The 23,859-nt window shown below is 39.3% G+C and overlaps 2 protein-coding genes across 2 annotated transcripts in view; both read left to right on the top strand.

Moving 5' to 3' along the window:
- The first annotated feature begins 301 nt into the window (after nucleotides 1-301).
- On the top strand, nucleotides 302-2,105 carry LOC107555732 (carbohydrate sulfotransferase 6-like). Its single transcript, XM_016238609.1, has one exon. It carries the CDS (start codon nucleotides 316-318, stop codon nucleotides 1,507-1,509), a length of 1,194 nt encoding a protein of 397 aa, XP_016094095.1. The 5' UTR covers nucleotides 302-315; the 3' UTR covers nucleotides 1,510-2,105.
- Nucleotides 2,106-10,901: 8,796 nt separating this feature from the next.
- spire2 (spire-type actin nucleation factor 2) overlaps nucleotides 10,902-23,859 on the top strand; it is a 38,058-nt gene continuing 25,100 nt past the window's right edge. Inside the window, exons 1-4 of the mRNA XM_016238607.1 lie at nucleotides 10,902-11,485; nucleotides 16,042-16,082; nucleotides 16,177-16,387; nucleotides 17,375-17,553. Coding sequence (XP_016094093.1) covers nucleotides 11,206-11,485; nucleotides 16,042-16,082; nucleotides 16,177-16,387; nucleotides 17,375-17,553 — 711 coding nt within the window. The 5' untranslated portion in view covers nucleotides 10,902-11,205. The remainder of the gene's footprint in view (nucleotides 11,486-16,041; nucleotides 16,083-16,176; nucleotides 16,388-17,374; nucleotides 17,554-23,859) is intronic.

Raw genomic sequence — 23,859 nt, 5'->3', positions numbered from 1 at the left:
CCCTTTAAAATACAAAATACTATGTATCTTAAATACTGCCCATCCTTGACTGTAAGAGCCACAAAACCCTGATGAATCAAATATGATACTCAACAATAAATCAATCAATCACATATGCATACTTTTAACCTAAATGTTCAAAAAACCTTGCATTTCTCTGCCTATTATTTCCTATGTCAAGCTTTACAGGGTTAAAGCCATTGTAAGTAATCATTTACAACTAGAATATTATTTTGTCACATAAAAACACCAGTACATGAACCAGCCATTAAAGTATGAATGTGCTTGCTTTTGCAGGTGAGTAAAGTTGACATTATGCTGTGGTGGAGAGTGTCGAAGCCCACTGTGCGAAGTCTTTTGCTAATTCAGGCTGTTGCAATGGTGCTTCTGTACGGATGGTACAGCCGTCCACCATCTCAAAACACCTCTTTGTCCGAGGGCAAGGTGCATGTGCTGCTGCTGTCATCTTGGAGGTCTGGCTCATCATTCCTGGGCCAGGTGTTTAACCAACATCCGGAGGTCTTTTACCTGATGGAGCCAGGCTGGCACGTGTGGATGTCTATAAAGCAAGCCGGTGCACGTAGCTTGCGAATGGCGGTGCGCGATATGATTCGCAGCGTCTTTCAGTGCGACATGTCGGTGATGGACGCTTACATCCCCCAGCCATGCAACGTCTCCAGTCTCTTCATGTGGAGCCACAGCCACGCGCTCTGCTCTCCACCCGCTTGTTTTCTCACAGCTCGCAACGAGATTAGCAAAGAGCAAGAATGCAAGCAGCGCTGCGACTCGCAGGGTTTGAAGCTTGCGGAGGCAGCGTGTCGGACTTACAGCCATGTGGTGTTAAAAGAGGTGCGCTTCTTCGAGTTGGAGTCGCTGTACCCGCTACTGCAGGACCCCACTCTGGATCTGCGCATCATCCATCTAGTTCGTGACCCACGAGCGGTGCTTCGTTCCCGAGAGAAGTCGGCCTATGCCCTGGTGCAAGATAGCGCCATAGTGCTCGAACAGGCGAGCCTTCCGGAACAGGATAAGCCATACAAGGTCTTGCAGGAGATTTGCCGCAGTCATGTGCGCATTTATGAGACGGCCATGTTAAAGCCGCCCGATTTCCTACGGGGACGCTACAAAATGATACGTTACGAGGATCTAGCACGTAACACTCTGGCCGAGATCGAAGCCATGTATGAGTTTGTGGGGCTGGAGATGACCGAAACTTTGCAGGAGTGGATCTACCGCATCACCCATGGGAAGGGCAAGGGAACGAAGAACGATGCCTTCAAGATCACCTCGCGAAATGCAGAGGACGTCTCCTTGGCTTGGCGAACCACCTTACCGTTTGAAAAAGTCCAGCGCATCCAGGATGTTTGCAAAGGAGCCATGACTCTGCTTGGATATAAAGCAGTGGATAGTGAGAGAGAGCAAAAACTGCTGTATTTAGACCTGCTGAAGCCACATGAACGCAATCAGTTCAGCTGGCTACCATCTAAAAGCACTTCCGCTAAAGTATAGAGACGCTCCAGTGATCAAATGCATAAAGACCTAAGAATGGTGTGGCGTTTGCCCATCGGTTTTGCTCTCCTTCACTTCATACAAAAGTATGGACTGTCCAACACAATGTCCTAGTGACCAGCAGAGAATGAGACGTTCCTCTGTCAAACGGGACACTAGAGCAATGAAGCGCTGTCCTCTTCTTAACACAACACTGGATGCTGTTTTTGAAGAAATCGTGGTCCAATAATTAACTTCAAGATGTATTTATTGACAAAGAAACTATTATGGTGTTTTTTTGTTTTTGTTTACAGAAAAAAATTTTCATTTCAATTTGACGTTGTAGATGCAGGTTGAATCAGAACTATAACAGGGCTGTGTGTTTCTTGTATAAGTGTCACATAAAAATGCCATTCAGCTATCTACAGATTTACACCGACTTTGAATGCATAAAGCTGAATATCAACATCATTGTGAATAAAGTAGTTCCTGCTCCTGGAGACCCACTGTCTCGCAGAGTTTAGCTACACCTAATCAAACACACCTGAAGCAGCTCATCAAGCTCTTCAGGATCGCTTGGAAAAACTCCACTTTTAGACACGCACTCTCGAACTTCCCTAAGCACTTCCCCTCGGGGGAATCCCCGCTGCCATTTTGAAGTGCGTTCCACTTCGTGAAGTGGACGAGGGAAGTTTATATGAACAGACCCTCGACCCCTCGATTTTGACCGAGGGAGCGAGTCTGCTTCATATGCACACTTCAGGCCGCTCCATAGACCACAATGCAACACGATTGTGATGTCATCACAGATCGCGTTTAATTTATCCCCACCTCAAACAACTCTATAATATATAAAAAAAAATTTTACATTTATAACAGCCCAAACATACCTATATACATATAGAATGCTGCACCAAACAAATTCATAAGGGAAAAAATTTAAACCATAAACCAACTCCAAAGCTGATTCTAAGTGATCAAGTGCTTAGAATGTTCCAATTCAGCACATTCCAAGGGTTCCGCCAGAAGTGGGCACTCATGCAACGTAATCAATAACGTACATCCGAGTAAACGAGACGGAGGGAAGTTTGCGAGTGAAGGGCATAAAAAAACGGACTGGAACGCAGCCTGGGTGTGCTGAAGCAGGTTGGAGAGTGGGGCCCCAGGAGCAGCCCTAATATTTGATTGTATGTTTAGATTGATGTTAGTGCTTTGCTATTTTAAGAGTTTTATTAGCTGTAGACTACTTGTTGTCCATTGATTTAGACTTTACTCCGACTTGGACCAAGAAAAAAAACGCTCTTAGAAATGTGATTGTATGTGCCATTTTTTAAAAAGTCACACATCAGTTGAATCCTTGCTACAAGTTGTCATGAAGCACTTTGCTTAAAGGGGTCATATGATGTGATTTAAATTGTTCCTTTCTCTTTGGAGTGTTACAAGTTCTTGGTGCATAAAGAAGATCTGTAAAGTTGCAAAGACTAAAGTCTCAAATCCAAAGAGATATTCTTTATAAAAGTTAAGAGTCAGCCACGCCTACCTAAAACGGCTCGTTCTAACACGCCCCCACATATCTACATCACGATGTGGGAAAATTTGCATAACACCGCCCAAATATTCATGCAAAGAAAGAAGGTGTAACTTTTATTCTCGCTGTAGTATTGTTGCCGCCGCTGCCATGTTGTGAAGGCGTGGTGTGTTTCGTTGTGAAAGCGAAACTACTTTGTTTGGTCTTCCAAAAAAGGATGATATCTGCTTCGTCATGCCTGGAGCTGATCCGTGCTGGTCGCTGAGGGAATACATCAACTTCGCGCTGTGGATTGCCGGATCGGCTTTCACCGTGGATGAAGCGAAGTCCAGCCCGGAGTCATCACATGTGGTTGCCGCAGGCATCATCACAATATGGTAAGGGGCGTAACATTTCTGTCACGCGCTTGAGGAATTCGGCCAATCACAACGCACTGGATAGCTGGCCAATCAGAGCAGACCTCGCTTTTCAGACCGATGAGCTTTGTAAAAATCGACGCGTTTCAGAAAGGTGGGGCATAGAGGAGAAACAATAATGTACAGTATGTGGAAAATAATGTTTTTTTAACCTTAAACCGAATAAACACATTTCATTACACCAAATAATGTTCTTTTTAGCAGCATCATATGACCCCTTTTAACCATAAATTGAACAAATGAAAAAAGACACACAACCAACAATGGATAAATATGGGTAAAAGAGGCAAAAAATTATGCAGAAATTAAGAAAATAAAAGGATCCAATTGAAAATAATAGAATTGCCAACAATTATACAACGAATGAAAATAATAAAATTATTGTATAATCGTGACTACAGTTGTCATTTCAACCAAAATTAAATAATGAACAGGATTCAAGTTGTGCTCTATGGGTGTGTGTATATTAGAAAAATCCTGGGCAAATTACTAGCAAAAAATCTTAGATTTCCAAGTGCACAATCATGTTCAATGAATTGAGTATGAAAATTATGGGTATGTTCTAATACTGACTTTTTAATGAAGACATGTAGGTGAACAGCCTACAGTTGGGTTAGCTATATTACTTTGTTAAAAGATTGTTTATTCTTTTAATATTTATTGCACATAAGGGCCAAAAGTGTTGTTGCTATCATTTTATAGACCAACACTCTTAAAAATAAAGGTGCTTCACGATGCCATAGAAGAACCTTGCATCGCTTGAAGAACCTTTTGAAGCACCTTTATTTTTAAAAGTGTAGAGAGGCCTTTGCATTACACGGGGACACACTTGAGTTACTTAATTATACTTCCATGTAAAACAAGTGAGAAAATAAGCCAGTGCCACAAGACAAAATACACGCCTATTCATGAGACTGTATTATAGAGTTTCACTTAGAATGTGAATTCATCTTGTTTTGAGGATATTTAGATATTGTACTGGAAAACAAAAGCAAAGATCCTCATTTTAAAAACACCAGTTTGTCTATCTCTACCAAACTGAGCAAGAGTGTGCTCTTGCAAGTTCAATGTTAGCCAAGGTAGTTGTAAGAGTATAAACTTAGGTAGGTTAATGTTCTGATTGTTTACATATGAAGAAATAGTTAATTACTATCTCATCCATATGTTTATCTGCTCTTAAATGCGTAAATATTTAAATACTTGAGTCATTTTGAAATGAGATGATTGGAGGAATTACGTTTGATGGTTTGGGCTCTTCAAATTCTTTTATATTTATCTAACTAAAAGTGCTTTTTAAAAGTGAAAATGTATATATTAATTAGAGAGTGATATTTTGTTGCTATAGACCTTTTTTTATTATGCCTAGTTAATGTTTTTTTATGCCATGTACTTGGTCGCCACTAACCACTGTGAAAGAAGTATTGCCAGTGCCACAAGACAAAATACACGCCTATTCATGAGACTGTATTATAGAGTTTCACTTAGAATGTGAATTCATCTTGTTTTGAGGATATTTAGATATTGTACTGGAAAACAAAAGCAAAGATCCTCATTTTAAAAACACCAGTTTGTCTATCTCTACCAAACTGAGCAAGAGTGTGCTCTTGCAAGTTCAATGTTAGCCAAGGTAGTTGTAAGAGTATAAACTTAGGTAGGTTAATGTTCTGATTGTTTACATATGAAGAAATAGTTAATTACTATCTCATCCATATGTTTATCTGCTCTTAAATGCGTAAATATTTAAATACTTGAGTCATTTTGAAATGAGATGATTGGAGGAATTACGTTTGATGGTTTGGGCTCTTCAAATTCTTTTATATTTATCTAACTAAAAGTGCTTTTTAAAAGATTACATGCTCAACAAAGCTTTGAAAAGTGAAAATGTATATATTAATTAGAGAGTGATATTTTGTTGCTATAGACCTTTTTTTTATTATGCCTAGTTAATGTTTTTCTATGCCATGTACTTGGTCGCCACTAACCACTGTGAAAGAAGTATAGATAACATGTCATACAGACACCATTTTATGATTTTTATGACTTGTTTGATTGTGGTAAAACAGTATGGGATAAATTATAGCTAAAAGGACTTTGAACCTGGATGTCAGACTCACTTCTACGTTTTAGTACTGTGGTACTGCTTTGTCTGTCATTTACATAAAAGGCTTTTATTATTCTTTATACTTGTTCTGTAGAATTTATCTGTATACACTGACATTTGGAACCTAATGTGATCAAATGTAAACTATTTGTAGGAGTGTTCGTATTTTTTAATTGAGGTCTTGCCCTTTTTATGAGGTAATGTATGATTTCAATGGTGTTCAGGTATTTTATGTTATTTTATTGATGTTGAATCACATTAATTTATATTCAACATGACAAGCAGTATCTTAAATCAGTTGACTTGTTAGAGATAAAGTGATCCAAAGATCAAAAGTCTCTTCAAACCATTTTACACACAGAATGCAAATGTGTTGTGATTTATATCCACCTTATTTTTCAATGCGGAAGTAAAACTTGAATAAGGTGGATAGAGAATATATTTTGTTACCTGTTGTGATCAGGAGGGACATTTGATAATTTATCCATCACAATCTATTGTGTTATTAAACTATATAGGGAGAGAGACATTTTAGGAATAAAATCATGGTACACATTTAGAATGTTGGTATTTATGCTTGTCTTCAGTAAGCTGTCTCTAGGTTTATAATCAATGTTGATCTTCTGGGTGTTTGCGCCTTCAGTGTAAAAACATGATGCCTCATCCACTGGTTTGTCAATCTTTTTGTCTGATCAATGTGGAGTAAAAAACATATATATTTTTTTCCCCCCACTTTATGTACCTTACAAACTTTCTTTGACAATTGATCATTAAACCCTGCTGTATTAATATACATAAAAGCTATAATCTCTCTACAAATGGAGTTCTACTGTTTATATACGGAGTAGCAGTCAGTATGTGGTGTTTAAGTGCTACAGTGCATCTCATCCTCATGAACAGCACCAGATTGGCCAGTTCTTGCTGTGAGATGTTACTACACTCTTCCATCAAGACACTTGCAAGTTATTTCTGGGGAACACATAGCACATATGACTCAGGCACAAGTCTGAGCATTCAAAGGCATTTAAGAGATTTAAATAAATCGCTTACCCTAAAGTTTATTGAATAAGACAAAGTGTTTTAGAAGTCTGGTTTGATGAAAGCCATCTGCCAAGAACTGTAAATGTTCTAAACCAGTGTTTGGAAGGAATAGGTTCATATCTGTTTACCTTCTAATTAAAGACTATATTAACATGCAAAAGTCAGCTCTTATGTCATCACATTATATTATGCCAGTAATTCTGAACAAATGTGAATTTATTTAATAAGGTGTATCCAAACTTTATGGTGCAGCATCAAAAACTGGTTAGTTCATTGATCCCTTATGTACTGTAGGAAAAGTTCATTGTTAATTTGACATTGTTTCTGTATTTTTGGAATGTAAAAACTAAAAATCTTATTACAGTAACTTAAAAATGGGCTCTTGACTTGATGTCCACTGCCTGGCTTGGCTGTTGAAATGAACCTCATAAGTGAGTGATTTGTGACGCTCTTCGATCCAACTCAAGCAAGTATAATGACGTAACCCATAAAAGCCAAATGAATGTGATTTCACCAAACAGAACATGTTCCTGAATCAACATCCTTGATCCTGGAACAACATTTCAATCAACCAATCAGATTACAGTTAATGTCAAGCTCAGGGTTATAATGGGTTCGAACCATTCTACAATCATTCTAATTCACATTTATTTCCCTTTAATGTTAGGGGTAGGTTAGGGTTAGGGTATGGACTATGTTTTTGAACAGGAATTATGTATCAGAATCAACAAAAGAAGTATCTCATGTCTTAAATGGTATACAAATATTAGGTGAAGTAATACATCTCCAATAAACTGGACCTATTACCTACAGAATTCTCATTTCTTCACTATGTGTTTTTAATGACATCCCCTTTGCGGTGAGTTTGTCACAAAGTATTTTGAGTTTGCTTTGTCCAGGAATGACACTCTCATAAATTTAAGTTATTTATTGGCACCTGTGGTTCCATGAGGAACCTTTAACATCCAAAAAGTTTATTTACAGTATAGTGGAAAAGGTCCTTCTAATTAAAAAATAAATAAAATATATCAAATATACTCATCAGTAAGGGTCTGAACATTTCATCCATTATTAATCATTATTGATTAATAATAATTAACCAATATTATCATCCATTATTGTCATTAAGGACGTAGCATCTGATCACTTCTGTGTTTTCTTTGATGTATTGATCTCTTCTACCACTGAAACTAGATCTGTGTCTGTCACAAAAAGTGATGCATAAATGAGAACACTAGTGTGCTATTTATGAAGGCTATAACAACAGACTCTGATGATTTTCTCCTTGATTCATTTAACTCAAAAGTTATTAAGACTGTTATCGATGTCAGTCAGGATAAAGACTGGCAAACAAAAAGCACCTTGGAGAAACTCAACAGCAGTACAGAGTATGAAAAGAATGCAGAAAAGCATGTGGTCGGAAGACGAAACTTGAAATTCACTATAACATCTATAAAGACAGCCTTCATGCTTTCAATGTGGAACTAGGCACAGCTAGACAGACCTTCTTCTCAAACCTTATAAACAGCAAGTTGAACAACACTCACTCTTTTTGCTACTGTTGAGAGACTAAACCCCCAAGTCAGATTCTCAGAGAGGTGATCAGCACATCCTCACATTGCACAGAGGTCAGACATATCGACCACAATTTCAGAAAGCAGTTACTATGTCTGATTTCAAAGCAATTGATGGCAAAATTTCAGAAGAAACCGTACAGCACCTTAAAATGTCAACCTGCTGCCTTGACACACTTCCTACATTTTTTTTTTCAAAAGTGTGTTTAACTGTTTAGAAGTTGATCTCTTAGAAGTGGAAAATTCATCATTTATTAATAAATGTTATTAACATTAAAGATAATAAATGATATTCTCTTAAATACTGATTCTGGCAAAATATCAGTTCTGCATTTGACACTGTTGATCACAACATACTTAGACTGGAAAACTGGGTCAGGTTTTCTGGGATGGTCCTCAAATGGTTCCGGCCATATAGAAGGGAAAGTTTATTATAGGTGACATTAAGTTTAAGTGGATGTCCATGACATATGGAGTCCCTCAAGGCTCAATTCTTGCACCACTCTTAATTGTTCAACCTGTATATGCTCCCACTGAGTCAAATAATGAGAAAGAACAAGATTGCATATCACAGCTATGCAGATGAGACCCAGATTTACCTAGCCTTATCTAGCCTAGCCTTGACTCCCTCTGCCAATGCATTGATGAAATCAACAGTTGGATGTGCCAAAACTTTCTTCAGTTAACCAAAGAGAACATGGAAGTCATTGCATTTGCAAACAAATATGAAGTTCTGAAGGTGAATGTATACCTAGACTCTAGGAGTCAAACAACAAAAAATCAAGTCAGGAATCTTGGTGACTTTAGTTTCAGTACATTGTAAAACTTTTCACTGCAGATTTGCAGTAATTAACTGGCAGCAGCTTCACCTTCAAAGTACTGTATATTTTTAGTATTTTACTGTATTTGAAATTTCAGTGTAAAAATAGTCCTGTACATTAACAGTGAAATAGTCTGTAGTTTACTGTTAATTTTACATTTATTTACTTACTTTACACTGTTACTGTAATGCACTAAAAAAAAACTACATTTATTTTGTTCATTTCGTTTGTAGAAACCGGCCAACTGCCATTTATGTTTATAAACGAATGTGAACTTATTTGAGTCAGCTATAAAAAGATTATTTCTTAAAATCAAATGAACTGAATTATGCAAAATCATAGAAACAAATTTAACTCAAATCTCTTGCAGATAACTGCTTACTAACAACAGCATATATGTGTGTCCTGATAGAATTAGCAAATATATCATCACTGCATCAGCAACTTCACAGACACTGCTTTTAAATAAAGCAATATGCAGCAACACATCAATGTTTCTCTGCTCATCTTGACTTAAACGCAGACTCTACTCTTCAGCACGACGGTAACCCACAAAACTCAGACAACAGAAACCCTTTAAATCCCAACAGAACAGGACATGAAACACTAACAGATCGCCCCTATCTCATTATGTGTGAAAACACATGAAATAACACTTCATTTCAGCATTTTCTCTCCTTTAATTTAGTTCACATGTGACTCAATGTGGCTTTGCCAATATATTACTGTTTTTCCACAGTTTGCTTGCCATAACTTAATTTACAGTTTATTACTGTTAAAATACATTTTGCGTCTTTTTATTTTACACCTTTAACCCTTTTAACCCCACTGCAAAATCTTGTAGTGTCCACACTACAAAGAGTAAAAGTGTTGCATTTAATTAGATCAAGTGATTAATTAAGTGATTTTTTTTTACATCAAAGTTTTACAGTGTAGTCATATCAAAGCGATAACTAAATCAGCATACTAGCATCTCAAAAACATTGCAAGAATTAGATGTTTTTTTGCAGTCAAGACTTGTTCATGCCTTTATCACCAGCAGGGTGGACTATTGTAAAGGTCTCCTCACCGGCCTTCCCAGCTCATCCAGAACACTGCTGCCAGAATTCTGACTAGAACCAGAAAATCTGAGCACACCACACCAGTCCTCAGGTCCTTACACTGACTTCCAGTTCCATTAGGATTGATTTTAAAGTATTATTACTCGTTTACAGTGTTGGGCAAGTTACTCTCAAATTACTGATTACTCCTTTTAAAAGTAATCACGGTACTGTTCTGATTACTTTATCTCAAAAGTAATTAGTAATTAGTTACATTACTAGTAACGTTACTTTTTTCTCCATGAAATTTATGAAATCCCAGCATACACGCTCCCGATAAATATTTGTTATTAAAGCATCAACATTCACAGAACACTGTTGTGTTTAACTAAAGGAAGTGGGTGCTGTGTGCATGGTTTGGCAGAATGCCAGCAAAGAGCGCTGCATTTATAATCTCTAAAAGACATCTCAGTTCATCGCAATCTCACAAATCTCGGTTATATGCATAATGCATCTTTCATAATGTCTACAATTCGTGTGTTATAATGAGAGGATTCATGAGCACGCAAATTTCAGCACTGCATTGCTCAATGCTGCAAACACGTGTTATAGCCATAGACTGTATAAAAACAGGTTATAGCCCAAATAGAAACTCTGCATACACTTGCACCTGTTATTCGTTGATATTTTATATTAGTTCATGTTGCTTTTGTCCAATAGATGAATAACGATTTATTTGTTTTAGATATTTAATGTTTAGATATTTCTATTTTGTCTATTTTTCTATATCCGCCTTCGGTTATTTATGTATCCCAACTAGTTCCCCTGCAAGTTCAGCTCATCTGTTTCATTGGTCCAGTATGTGGGAGGAGCTCAGAGAGCACTTTGCAGAGGATGCAGGATATGACACCCGTCCGGACATGATGAAGGAGACTTGACCGATGCGAAAGATTCATCATACAACATACATACGCAATATATGGTTATGAAGTTTGTTTCTCTCTCTCTCTCCTGCGTTCTGTCTTTTGCTACAATTGCGCCATCAGAGATGCCCGCCCGCCTCCGCTCCTCTGCCCATCACTGACTGACGTTATTATTGCAGACGCTTCCCGGAATGAACAGCAGAATCATCATTCCGTTCCCAGACAGATCCAAGTGGATTCCGAGGAAACTGTAGGCTAGAGCTCGGCTTCGTCATGGCCAGATCCGCGAACAGAAGCGGAAAGGACGGAGACTCAAGGGTATCTGCTCCAGCGGAGAGAGGTGAGATCAGGGAGCTGTCCCTGGAGGAGGTGCTGAAGTCGTACGAGCAGCCCATCAACGAGGAGCAGGCTTGGGCAGTGTGTTTTCAGTGCTGCAGAGCGCTGAGAGCGCCGCGCCCGCACACGCAGCCTGGCGAAGAGTTTCTGATCCGAGATCCGTCATCAATAACCCTGCACAGGGACGGGAGAGTCACGGCACATCTGGACAGCAGCGGTAAGGACTCCACATTCATTTAACGAAACTTCTTCAACAGGCTCAAGAAGAAATCAAGGTTTAGGAGTTTCTTTCGTCCCGGCATATTTAATTTGACACGCATCCCATTTGTATTCTATCACTAAATCTGTGGTAGCCTAGATGCACGTCCTCCATTGAGATAAGACTAATAAAAATGCCGCATTTTAAAAACAAGTCAGGCATTTGATATTTATCCAACACCGAGGCAGCACTTAAATGCATGCGTGATGAGCGTATTTGTTTTAATTCCCATCTGGTGAGCAATGGCGTTGTTAAGTTTATACTTTTGATTCCTGAAGCATTTTCTTCAGCTTTGATGCATTTGATGCCGAAACATTTGTGTTCTTTGTAAACACTGTTTTTGAATTTGATTTGTGATACAATGTGTTGTAAAACGCGGCTGCCGTTGTCTCTGCATTGGCCTGACAAAATGTATCAGCAGAGGGTGCTGCAGTGTGTAAATACTGTAAGTAGGCCTAACCCTCACGCTATACTCTTTACAAAACATGCTGACACGTGCGTGGATTCACTGTTTTGGAAGTGAGGCAGAGGAGGATAGACAAAGGATGCTCTAACGTTTGTCTTTTACATTGTATTTTAGTAGGACTTTTTAATGACGACATAGATATGAGAAATAATTCGAGCACAACTACATTTGCAGTTCAGATCTCTGAACAATTTGTTTGGAAAAGATTAAGTACATGTTTCTACAGTTTGCACAATAACTAAATGCACATGGCTTCCCGATCAAAACTGAGCTGATTCTCAGTGAAATCGTCATACTCTTCACTTTTAAACTTTCTGTCATTGTGTGAGCCATCACATGCAAAATGATCCAAAATCTCTCAGAAATGCATGTATATTCAACCAATTTTTATGACTTGGAATGTTTATGATACGTCAGCTAAATTGGCAAATGCACTGCCGTAGAAATGAAATAGGAATCACAATTTTACAAATCCACCAGTCAAGCTTGGAATATATTTGTGGATCTTGCTTGAATGTCATTTAGACTTTTTATAGTTTTTAGAAGTTTCATTAACTTTACCTACTGTTGAAATCTGCATTTAGAAGACTCAGTATGAGAACCAATAGCATTCAGTTAGACAAAACTTATCAATGTATAATTGTAGCAAATAACTGATTTGACCAGTACAGTTTACACAATAACAAAAATTATATATATATATATATATATATATATATATATATATATATATTAAAAATATAAACAACTCCAAATACAGATACATTTGTACATGTAAAATTGCAATGTTATTTTAGATAGTTGTTTTGTTCTATGGTTATTGTTAGGCTCTTATTTATGTATTTATTTGGAAGTTTTTTATTTATTAAATTCATCATGAAACAAAAACTGACAGTTGTTGTTTTTTAACAACAATACTGAATACTGCACTTTTTATTATAAATAAATTCGGTGCACTTTTTGTTTTCATTTGAGTGGTCGTTTCACTCAGATATACAGTACATCCCAGCAGGAGAGAAAAGACTATTTATGCCGACTTTAGCTTATTGTTCGTCCTACAATATTTGATGTAACAGACTTTTCTGAGTTCTCCTGTTGATCATTTTTAAACAAATTTTTTTTCTCTCGCATGTTTCTGGAATCTTGTTTAAAACCTAAAACTATGCTTGGGTTCTTTATCTCTGCATTTGAGTCACATTTGCTAGAGGAGGAGACTGCAGACAGAAGAGAGCATACGTGATCCTCAGCAGATATCCCTTATGCCAACCCAACAACACTGAATTGCTGAGTCGTAATTGGAGAAAATGTACAGTCAGTTGCTTCACAGATGGAGTAAGAACCCAAGTACTGACTAACAGGCCTCATCTTCAATGAAATATCTTTCCCACACAAAGTTAAAGAGTTCTGTAGAGACACTTGGACCAAATATGCAAAACGTACATAAAATTGTCCCTCTTTAATGCTGCTGAACTGAATGTATGAAGCACAGTGTTTGCTGATATATCCACAACACTGCACTGAAGTAAGAGCTCACAGTTGATCTGTCATTAAAATGCTTGTTAAAGCTGAATTCACTTTTATAGTAGGAGGGTCCTGGCACATTTTCTTTCAGAATTGGCCGGCAGAAAGAATAAGTAAAAACTTGGTAGCATTTTTTCAAAATGATAATAATGTAAACAACCTTTCATCATGCAGAGGTGTATAATACAATTTTTTCCCATAAATATTAAAAATGTCATTCAATAACCAGCGAAGAACCCAATATCTGAACCCAATGCTGCTTTGCTGCCTCAGGGTCTGGACACTATCACTAAAGGAACAATACATTTTATTTTACAGGAGAATGTAAGTATAGCAATGCATGACTTTAAACTTTATAGAGGTTGAGTGATGCAGCAAGACAATGACACAAATCACACAAGCAAATCAACTAAAGAATGGCTGAAAAATAAAAGAAAATGTTTTCCTGAGTCCTGGAAGCCAATTGAGATGTTGTAGCATAACCTAAAAAGGGCTGTGCTATCAAGAGAGACCATAAAGAAATATTGAAGAACTTATACAGATTGTGGGGAGAGGTGGTCCAAAAATTTTCTTAAAGGGCACCTATTTTGCCCATCTTTACAAGATGTAATATAAGTCTCAGGTGTCCCCAGAATGTGTCTGTGAAGTTTCAGCTCAAAATACTCCACAGATCATTTATTATATCATTTTGAAAATGCCTATTTTGAGTGGAAGCAGAAACACGCTGTTTTCGTGCATGTCTCTTTAAATGTAAATGAGCTTTTCCAGAATAGGGAGGAGCCTTTGTACCTCAAATACTCTGGTTTTGATTATCATGTCTATTGCGCTGAAATTGTGCGTTTTAAAGCCATATCAGATTTGGATTCTTATATATTGTTTTCTGAGCGCACACATCTGAAGCACGCGCACAAAAAGTGGCATGTGAGTATTAAACTAAGTTCTCTTTCATGTCTTATTGAGCTTAAACTGTCAATGTTTATAGTAGATGTGTGTATGAAGTGACAGCAGCGTAATATACACTTATACTGCTGTCTATGCTGTTAATATGACCCAAACAGAAAATAAAAACAAAAAAATCACTCACTGCTCTTGACCGAATAACTTTTATAGCTTTAATAAGAAGACATTTCTTATTTGAATGCTGCTTTTAAATGCTCTAGCGTGAAGATAAACATGGCGATTTGTGTGCGGCTCACTCAAGGCGGGGCCTAAACAATGTGACGTCACATTGCTCAGAGAATCAAAACGGCATGTCTAATGAGACTGATTTGATTTAATGGGGATTAAAAAATAATTAGTGGGTGGATTTTTATCATTGTAGGGTGGTTGTATTCACACACTGCCAACACACATTTATGTCCAAACACCATGAAAGTGGATTTTGCATAAAAGGTGCCTTTTAAGGTTTAGTTTCTTCATAGAGACATTCTACAATTCTAGAGGCAGTTAAGAGTATCTTTAGCCAAGTGTTTCACATCTGAGGCTTATATCATTAAAGGCATTATATCAAACAGTCGTGTGTAAAACCCCATTCAGATTGGCCAGTTTTGTTAAAGCTAATTCTTTATTCATTTTTTGGTGCAATATATTTTGGACTGTCAGTGGTGGTGGGGACAAGTTCACTTCAAGGGTGTCTGGCTGGAGAGCATTCTCTCTGCTATTCTTTAAAGCTTAATGATCCTGACATATTTCTACACCTCACTGACCCCCTTAAAATACTCGGGATTGCATATTGAGAGGCCTGCATGGCAGTTTTATTGGCTGTGAAAGCCTTCCTAGAAATAACAAGCCTAAATATTCAGTATGTTTATCTCAGAGCAGCCTCATCCCATTTTTCTAACAGTTTTTTACTAAATGTGATTCTTTAAAAATTATAATTTTTGTTCAGGTTGCAAAGAAAGAGTCAAGTTAATATGCATAGCTTGCACAAATGTTAGCTTACATAGTTCAGTGAGAGCAATTTGATATGTAAGTAAAATGTGGCAAAGTAAGCAAAAACCTTTGACATCTTTAGCATTTCTTGTATTTTCATTCACCTGAATGGTTCTAACTAGTACAGTGTAATTACATCAGTTGGGTTAGAAAGAAAAGTCTAGAAATATATAGTAATTGAGAGGCCTGCATGGCAGTTTTATTGGCTGTGAAAGCCTTCCTAGAAATAACAAGCCTAAATATTCAGTATGTTTATCTCAGAGCAGCCTCATCCCATTTTTCTAACAGTTTTTTACTAAATGTGATTCTTTAAAAATTATAATTTTTGTTCAGGTTGCAAAGAAAGAGTCAAGTTAATATGCATAGCTTGCACAAATGTTAGCTTACATAGTTCAGTGAGAGCAATTTGATATGTAAGTAAAATGTGGCAAAGCAAGCAAAAACCTTTGACATCTTTAGCATTTCTTGTATTTTCATTCACCTGAATGGTTCTAACTAGTACAGTGTAATTACATCAGTTGGGTTAGAAAGAAAAGTCTAGAAATATATAGTTAGTGTTACCTTTCTGTTGCTTATTTTGTTTTTGTTTTTCTAGATGACTGTACTACAAACCATATTTCTGCTGCTGATGGAAAGGTAATGATGTAATGAGACTATTGTGGTATCATGGTACATTTTTGCACTCTCCATCCCCTAACACACCCCATTTCTTCATCATACGTGTGTGCAGCTGGTTCAGTCCATGGGTGTGGCGATCTACCGTGCTTTGGACTGGGGCCTGAATGACAGCGAGGAGCGGGAACTGAGCCCTCAGCTCGAGCAGCTCATTGAGTTTATGGTCGGTGGTCAGGACAGCAGCGAAAGTAAACACTGCGGCAGTAATGCAGCTAACGACGAAGGCTACAGTGGCCAAGATGAGGATGAAGAAGAGGAGGAAGAAGGCACAGTGCATGACATTCATACTATTCATCAGGTGATGGCGCTTTGTGCCCGCAGACTGGCAAATCCAGCGCTGGCTCCCGAGCACTACCAGGCCGTGTGTCGAGCGCTTTTTCTGGAGACCCTTGAGCTGCGGACCTTCCTCAGCAGGATAAGAGATGCCAAAGAGGTGAGGAACCAACTTCCTTGTTAATGAAGGCATCTTTAATAAAACATGAAACACTGAAATTAAAGAAACTAGAAAAAAAACACTCAAAATTACGGAAGGAAGATTATCAATTATCAGTGGCCCAGATCAGTAGTTCTCAACTGGGGTGGGGTCACAACCCAAAAATGGATTATAGGTAATTTATCCTAATCGTGAACAGCAGAGAAAAAAAATGCCAAATGCAATTAATAAAATGCAACTAAACATACAACAATGCATATTAAGCATAGCAAAATAAACAGACTGGTTCCCTTAACGTTTTTTTTTTTTGTCTGGCAGCAGGTACATGTAGCATGAGATGCCCTCATTTTCCAAAATAATGAAAAAAAAAATGGAATAGAGAAATAATAATAATAATTCATTACATTTATATAGTGCTTTTCTAGGCACTCAAAGCGCTTTACATTGTCAGGGGGTATCTCCTCATCCACCACCAGTGGCTTAAATACAAAATATAACAGAAAATACAGAAATATAACCAAGGCTTAAATACAAGTTCACTTGGAATGAAGGTAACATAGAGAATGTTACACACAGGATTAGAGGATAGGATGTCCATGGTTGTTGTTGGAATAGGTCTGCTCTTTTCAGTCCATGGGTGTGGCGATCTACCGTGCTTTGGACTGGGGCCTGAATGACAGCGAGGAGCGGGAACTGAGCCCTCAGCTCGAGCAGCTCATTGAGTTTATGGTCGGTGGTCAGGACAGCAGCGAAAGTAAACACTGCGGCAGTAATGCAGCTAACGACGAAGGCTACAGTGGCCAAGATGAGGATGAAGAAGAGGAGGAAGAAGGCACAGTGCATGACATTCATACTATTCATCAGGTGATGGCGCTTTGTGCCCGCAGACTGGCAAATCCAGCGCTGGCTCCCGAGCACTACCAGGCCGTGTGTCGAGCGCTTTTTCTGGAGACCCTTGAGCTGCGGACCTTCCTCAGCAGGATAAGAGACGCCAAAGAGGTGAGGAACCAACTTCCTTGTTAATGAAGGCATCTTTAATAAAACATGAAACACTGAAATTAAAGAAACTAGAAAAAAACACTCAAAATTACGGAAGGAAGATTATCAATTATCAGTGGCCCAGATCAGTAGTTCTCAACTGGGGTGGGGTCACAACCCAAAAATGGATTATAGGTAATTTATCCTAATCGTGAACAGCAGAGAAAAAAAAAGCCAAATGCAATTAATAAAATGCAACTAAACATACAACAATGCATATTAAGCATAGCAAAATAAACAGACTGGTTCCCTTAATGTTTTTTTTTTGTCTGGCAGCAGGTACATGTAGCATGAGATGCCCTCATTTTCCAAAATAATGAAAAAAAAAATGGAATAGAGAAATAATAATAATAATTCATTACATTTATATAGTGCTTTTCTAGGCACTCAAAGCGCTTTACATTGTCAGGGGGTATCTCCTCATCCACCACCAGTGGCTTAAATACAAAATATAACAGAAAATACAGAAATATAACCAAGGCTTAAATACAAGTTCACTTGGAATGAAGGTAACATAGAGAATGTTACACACAGGATTAGAGGATAGGATGTCCATGGTTGTTGTTGGAATAGGTCTGCTCTTCGGTCAGCAAACAGGAGGATCGTCACAGGTAAATGTCATTAACTCAAACAGATATTATTGGTAGAACCAGAAGACAAGTGGTGAAGCAGGTGAGTGATTGTTCAGAATGCAATAGTCTTAACTTTCCTTGTATTGCAGGTGAGGAGGGGATCAGCGCCGGATCACAGAAGATGGAAGCAGATGATGACTGAGAGAGATTCATAGCAGGTAAGTACCATAGGTAGGTAGCTAGTTACAGTTTTTTCTGAATTGCTAAAACACATTTCTTGAAACCATCACTCATTTCCTCAAAACCTTAAACACAAATTCAAATCTTCAAACTAAATTCACAGAAGTCCTGACTTCAAAATCAAACGATCGCTTCAAAACCATTTCACCTGTACTCAAAATCAAACAAAGCTTTCAAATCATACACACATTAGTCAATAATATACACACTACAGATCATTCATTAGACAGTACATCAAAAACTGGAGAACACAGTGTCCAGTGCATATTCTGTAGTTACAAAAAAACGGTTTATTGTATTTAGTAAATATTTTGCAATAAAACACTTACACACACACAAAAGAAATCACACCTACGTTTGGTGAATATATATCTCAGAGAATATACAACAACAACAAAAACACACACACACACACAACAGAGGAGGACAGAAAGGTAAGTGAAATATAAACAGTTTTTTATTGAACGGCTGACACAGGAAAGGAACGAAAATGAAGCAATGGTAAGTATGGCAGTCAAATGGAGCTTGCTATGACTTGGCTGAACAGTAACTGAATGTCTCTCTTGCAGATACAGGAATGAACACACGGAGGGCAGGTAGCAGATGACTGAAGACAGGATCCTGGACCGCAAGTATACAGGTGAGTAGCAGGTAAGGTCTCTGTTAGTGTAGGAACGACGAGACCAGGCCAGTTCTTCCACCCTAACGTGGTTGTCTTGCAATTCTACACAAGATTCTCTTCCACTCTTCTTTTGCTGTTCTTTTTCCAACTGATTATGGTGGCCACAGAGAATCCGCTCAAATTAGGTTGAACTCTTTGTCCTGCCTCTGTCATTCCATGCACAAGAACATGGTCTGTCACAGTACCTCTGATTTCATCTGAAACGACTGTTCTTGGTCTTGCTCTTCCTCATCCTCCTCCACCTCATATACTCACTCTCCCATACCTCTCAGATTGATGGATGCACCCATGCCATCTGTGCACTTTGAACTGGCTTATATTTGGTTCATTCACATATTTAGAAACAAGTGTGAACGGTTTTTAATTATTGTGTGTAAATGATGACAACCGTGTTGCAGTTGTACTTTTGCTTTCTTGTGTTTAGGGTTTTGCTTCACAAGTTTATCACAGTGCAAATTGCGATTTACTGAGTGAGAATGTTTTTAGAGTTTTGCAGAAAAAGAGTGCATGAGCTCTGCAAACAGTGTCTAAACTGCCTGAACTTGTTTAAGGTTTTGCAGAAAGAGTGATTTATTTGACAAATTGGTTTAGTCTACAGAGAATTTGGTTCAGAGAATGGGGTTTAGTGTCTTAGCAAATGTGAAAAACTGTAAGTTAATGCACAGTAGAGGACAACAAAGGTGAGTAGTATTATCTCAGTGTAGGAAGTCTTAGTCACAAACCACATTGGTGAAAGCAGTCTTATGCAAAGACTAGCATAACAGAATATAACCAGGGCGGGAGGGCATCCTGGAACTGTGTCAGTTGGCAGGCATGTGAATAGGAATCTACAGGCAGGTGAGGGAATCTCCAGGACAGCAACGGTAACCCAGGAAACCATGGCGGAGCAGGTAGCTCAGGAGACCACGTCGGAGTAGATGGGAAGGAAGACTCCTTCAGAAAAACAGGCAGAGTTGAGAACCACCACGGCAGATCCGGTGGAGCAGGAAGCCCGGGGAGGGCTGTCAAGATCGAGGACCACCAGGGTGGAGCTGGCAGGGCATGAGGTCCCCATGGTGGAACTGAGGATCTCAGGCAGACTATTTGGAATGCCGGCTGACAGCCAACAGGAGAGCTGGCTGACTTAAGGCCGATGGGAGGGTCGGCTGAGAGATGATGAGGGAACATGGAGTGGCCTCCATGGCTACATAATGTCAAACAGGAACTTCGGGAATGACCTTCTTAGTCGTATCTGGACAGACCGAAGACTTGGAAATGACCTCCATGGTCATCTCAGGATGGACAAAAGAGTGATAAACGACCTCCACTTCAATAGGAGTAGGAGAGCAGTGTGCGGCCCAAACACACATTACGGCCATTGCCATAACAGGGAGATTAAACAGTGGTAGAGGGGTCTCAGTGCATAGCTGAGATAACTCTCCATGGTATCATCGCTCCATGGTACTCTATAGGAAAGATTGAGAAATTCCTCAACAATCTTCAATTGGATGGCCATCTTGGAAAATGGAGAGGAGCAAATTCACAGGATTAGAAGATAGGATGTCCATGGTTGTTTTTGGAATAGGTCTGGTCTTCGGTCAGCAAACAGGAGGATCAACACAGGTAAATGTCATTAACTCAAACATACTTTATTGGTAGAACCAGAAGACAAGTGATGAAGCAGGTGAGGGATTGTTCAGAATGCAATAGTCCAACATAAACTTGATAATAACAGTCTTAACTTTCCTTACATTGCAGGTGAGGAGGGGATCAGCGTCGGATCACAGAAGATGGAAGCAGATGATGACTGAGAAAGATTTGTAGCAGGTAAGTAGCATAGGTAGGTAGGTAGCTAGTTAAGTTGATGCACAGTACTGGACAACAAAGGTAAGTAGTATTATCTCAATGAAGGAAGTCTTAGGCTGCGTTTACACTTGGCATTAACATGCGATCACCGTGATCTGATCAAGCAGATCGGATCAACAGTCAATCAGGACACAGCACGTTTACACTTGGCAACATCAGCTGACTTCTCGATCTGGATAACCTATCGGATCTGTCTTTCCCGCGCAATATTTAAATAAGTCTGCGGTGCAAAGTCGACCTGAAGTGGTGGGTTTTCTTTTGAAAACTATTTTCAGTCGCGGGACATCTTACAAATTAAAATAAATGTACGAGTCTCACTAGCGCTCTGTTCTTCCGACAGATCGGGAGAGAGAGGGCGGCGTTTTACACACACACACACAACAGAGGAGGACAGAAAGGTAAGTGAAATATAAACAGTTTTTTATTGAACGGCTGACACAGGAAAGGAACGAAAATGAAGCAATGGTAAGTATGGCAGTCAAATGGAGCTTGCTATGACTTGGCTGAACAGTAACTGAATGTCTCTCTTGCAGATACAGGAATGAACACACGGAGGGCAGGTAGCAGATGACTGAAGACAGGATCCTGGACCGCAAGTATACAGGTGAGTAGCAGGTAAGGTCTCTGTTAGTGTAGGAACGACGAGACCAGGCCAGTTCTTCCACCCTAACGTGGTTGTCTTGCAATTCTACACAAGATTCTCTTCCACTCTTCTTTTGCTGTTCTTTTTCCAACTGATTATGGTGGCCACAGAGAATCCGCTCAAATTAGGTTGAACTCTTTGTCCTGCCTCTGTCATTCCATGCACAAGAACATGGTCTGTCACAGTACCTCTGATTTCATCTGAAACGACTGTTCTTGGTCTTGCTCTTCCTCATCCTCCTCCACCTCATATACTCACTCTCCCATACCTCTCAGATTGATGGATGCACCCATGCCATCTGTGCACTTTGAACTGGCTTATATTTGGTTCATTCACATATTTAGAAACAAGTGTGAACGGTTTTTAATTATTGTGTGTAAATGATGACAACCGTGTTGCAGTTGTACTTTTGCTTTCTTGTGTTTAGGGTTTTGCTTCACAAGTTTATCACAGTGCAAATTGCGATTTACTGAGTGAGAATGTTTTTAGAGTTTTGCAGAAAAAGAGTGCATGAGCTCTGCAAACAGTGTCTAAACTGCCTGAACTTGTTTAAGGTTTTGCAGAAAGAGTGATTTATTTGACAAATTGGTTTAGTCTACAGAGAATTTGGTTCAGAGAATGGGGTTTAGTGTCTTAGCAAATGTGAAAAACTGTAAGTTAATGCACAGTAGAGGACAACAAAGGTGAGTAGTATTATCTCAGTGTAGGAAGTCTTAGTCACAAACCACATTGGTGAAAGCAGTCTTATGCAAAGACTAGCATAACAGAATATAACCAGGGCGGGAGGGCATCCTGGAACTGTGTCAGTTGGCAGGCATGTGAATAGGAATCTACAGGCAGGTGAGGGAATCTCCAGGACAGCAACGGTAACCCAGGAAACCATGGCGGAGCAGGTAGCTCAGGAGACCATGTCGGAGTAGATGGGAAGGAAGACTCCTTCAGAAAAACAGGCAGAGTTGAGAACCACCACGGCAGATCCGGTGGAGCAGGAAGCCCGGGGAGGGCTGTCAAGATCGAGGACCACCAGGGTGGAGCTGGCAGGGCATGAGGTCCCCATGGTGGAACTGAGGATCTCAGGCAGACTATTTGGAATGCCGGCTGACAGCCAACAGGAGAGCTGGCTGACTTAAGGCCGATGGGAGGGTCGGCTGAGAGATGATGAGGGAACATGGAGTGGCCTCCATGGCTACATAATGTCAAACAGGAACTTCGGGAATGACCTTCTTAGTCGTATCTGGACAGACCGAAGACTTGGAAATGACCTCCATGGTCATCTCAGGATGGACAAAAGAGTGATAAACGACCTCCACTTCAATAGGAGTAGGAGAGCAGTGTGCGGCCCAAACACACATTACGGCCATTGCCATAACAGGGAGATTAAACAGTGGTAGAGGGGTCTCAGTGCATAGCTGAGATAACTCTCCATGGTATCATCGCTCCATGGTACTCTATAGGAAAGATTGAGAAATTCCTCAACAATCTTCAATTGGATGGCCATCTTGGAAAATGGAGAGGAGCAAATTCACAGGATTAGAAGATAGGATGTCCATGGTTGTTTTTGGAATAGGTCTGGTCTTCGGTCAGCAAACAGGAGGATCAACACAGGTAAATGTCATTAACTCAAACATACTTTATTGGTAGAACCAGAAGACAAGTGATGAAGCAGGTGAGGGATTGTTCAGAATGCAATAGTCCAACATAAACTTGATAATAACAGTCTTAACTTTCCTTACATTGCAGGTGAGGAGGGGATCAGCGTCGGATCACAGAAGATGGAAGCAGATGATGACTGAGAAAGATTTGTAGCAGGTAAGTAGCATAGGTAGGTAGGTAGCTAGTTAAGTTGATGCACAGTACTGGACAACAAAGGTAAGTAGTATTATCTCAATGAAGGAAGTCTTAGGCTGCGTTTACACTTGGCATTAACATGCGATCACCGTGATCTGATCAAGCAGATCGGATCAACAGTCAATCAGGACACAGCACGTTTACACTTGGCAACATCAGCTGACTTCTCGATCTGGATAACCTATCGGATCTGTCTTTCCCGCGCAATATTTAAATAAGTCTGCGGTGCAAAGTCGACCTGAAGTGGTGGGTTTTCTTTTGAAAACTATTTTCAGTCGCGGGACATCTTACAAATTAAAATAAATGTACGAGTCTCACTAGCGCTCTGTTCTTCCGACAGATCGGGAGAGAGAGGGCGGCGTTTTGTGTGATGCCGACCTGCGAATGCAGACACGATGGCTGGATTGCGTTTACATTACACTAAGATCCGATCACAA

This window comes from Sinocyclocheilus grahami, unplaced genomic scaffold (assembly GCF_001515645.1).
Source record: "Sinocyclocheilus grahami isolate Dianchi unplaced genomic scaffold, SAMN03320097.WGS_v1.1 scaffold543.1, whole genome shotgun sequence".
Taxonomy (NCBI): Eukaryota; Metazoa; Chordata; class Actinopteri; order Cypriniformes; family Cyprinidae; genus Sinocyclocheilus; species Sinocyclocheilus grahami.
Note: the sequence above shows the minus strand (reverse complement) of the source record. Positions and strands in the feature narration are given on the sequence as shown.

Coding starts and splice junctions, on each gene's coding strand:
- LOC107555732 (XM_016238609.1), top strand. CDS start 316: ATGCTGTGGTGGAGAGTGTCGAAGCCCACTGTGCGAAGTCTTTTGCTA.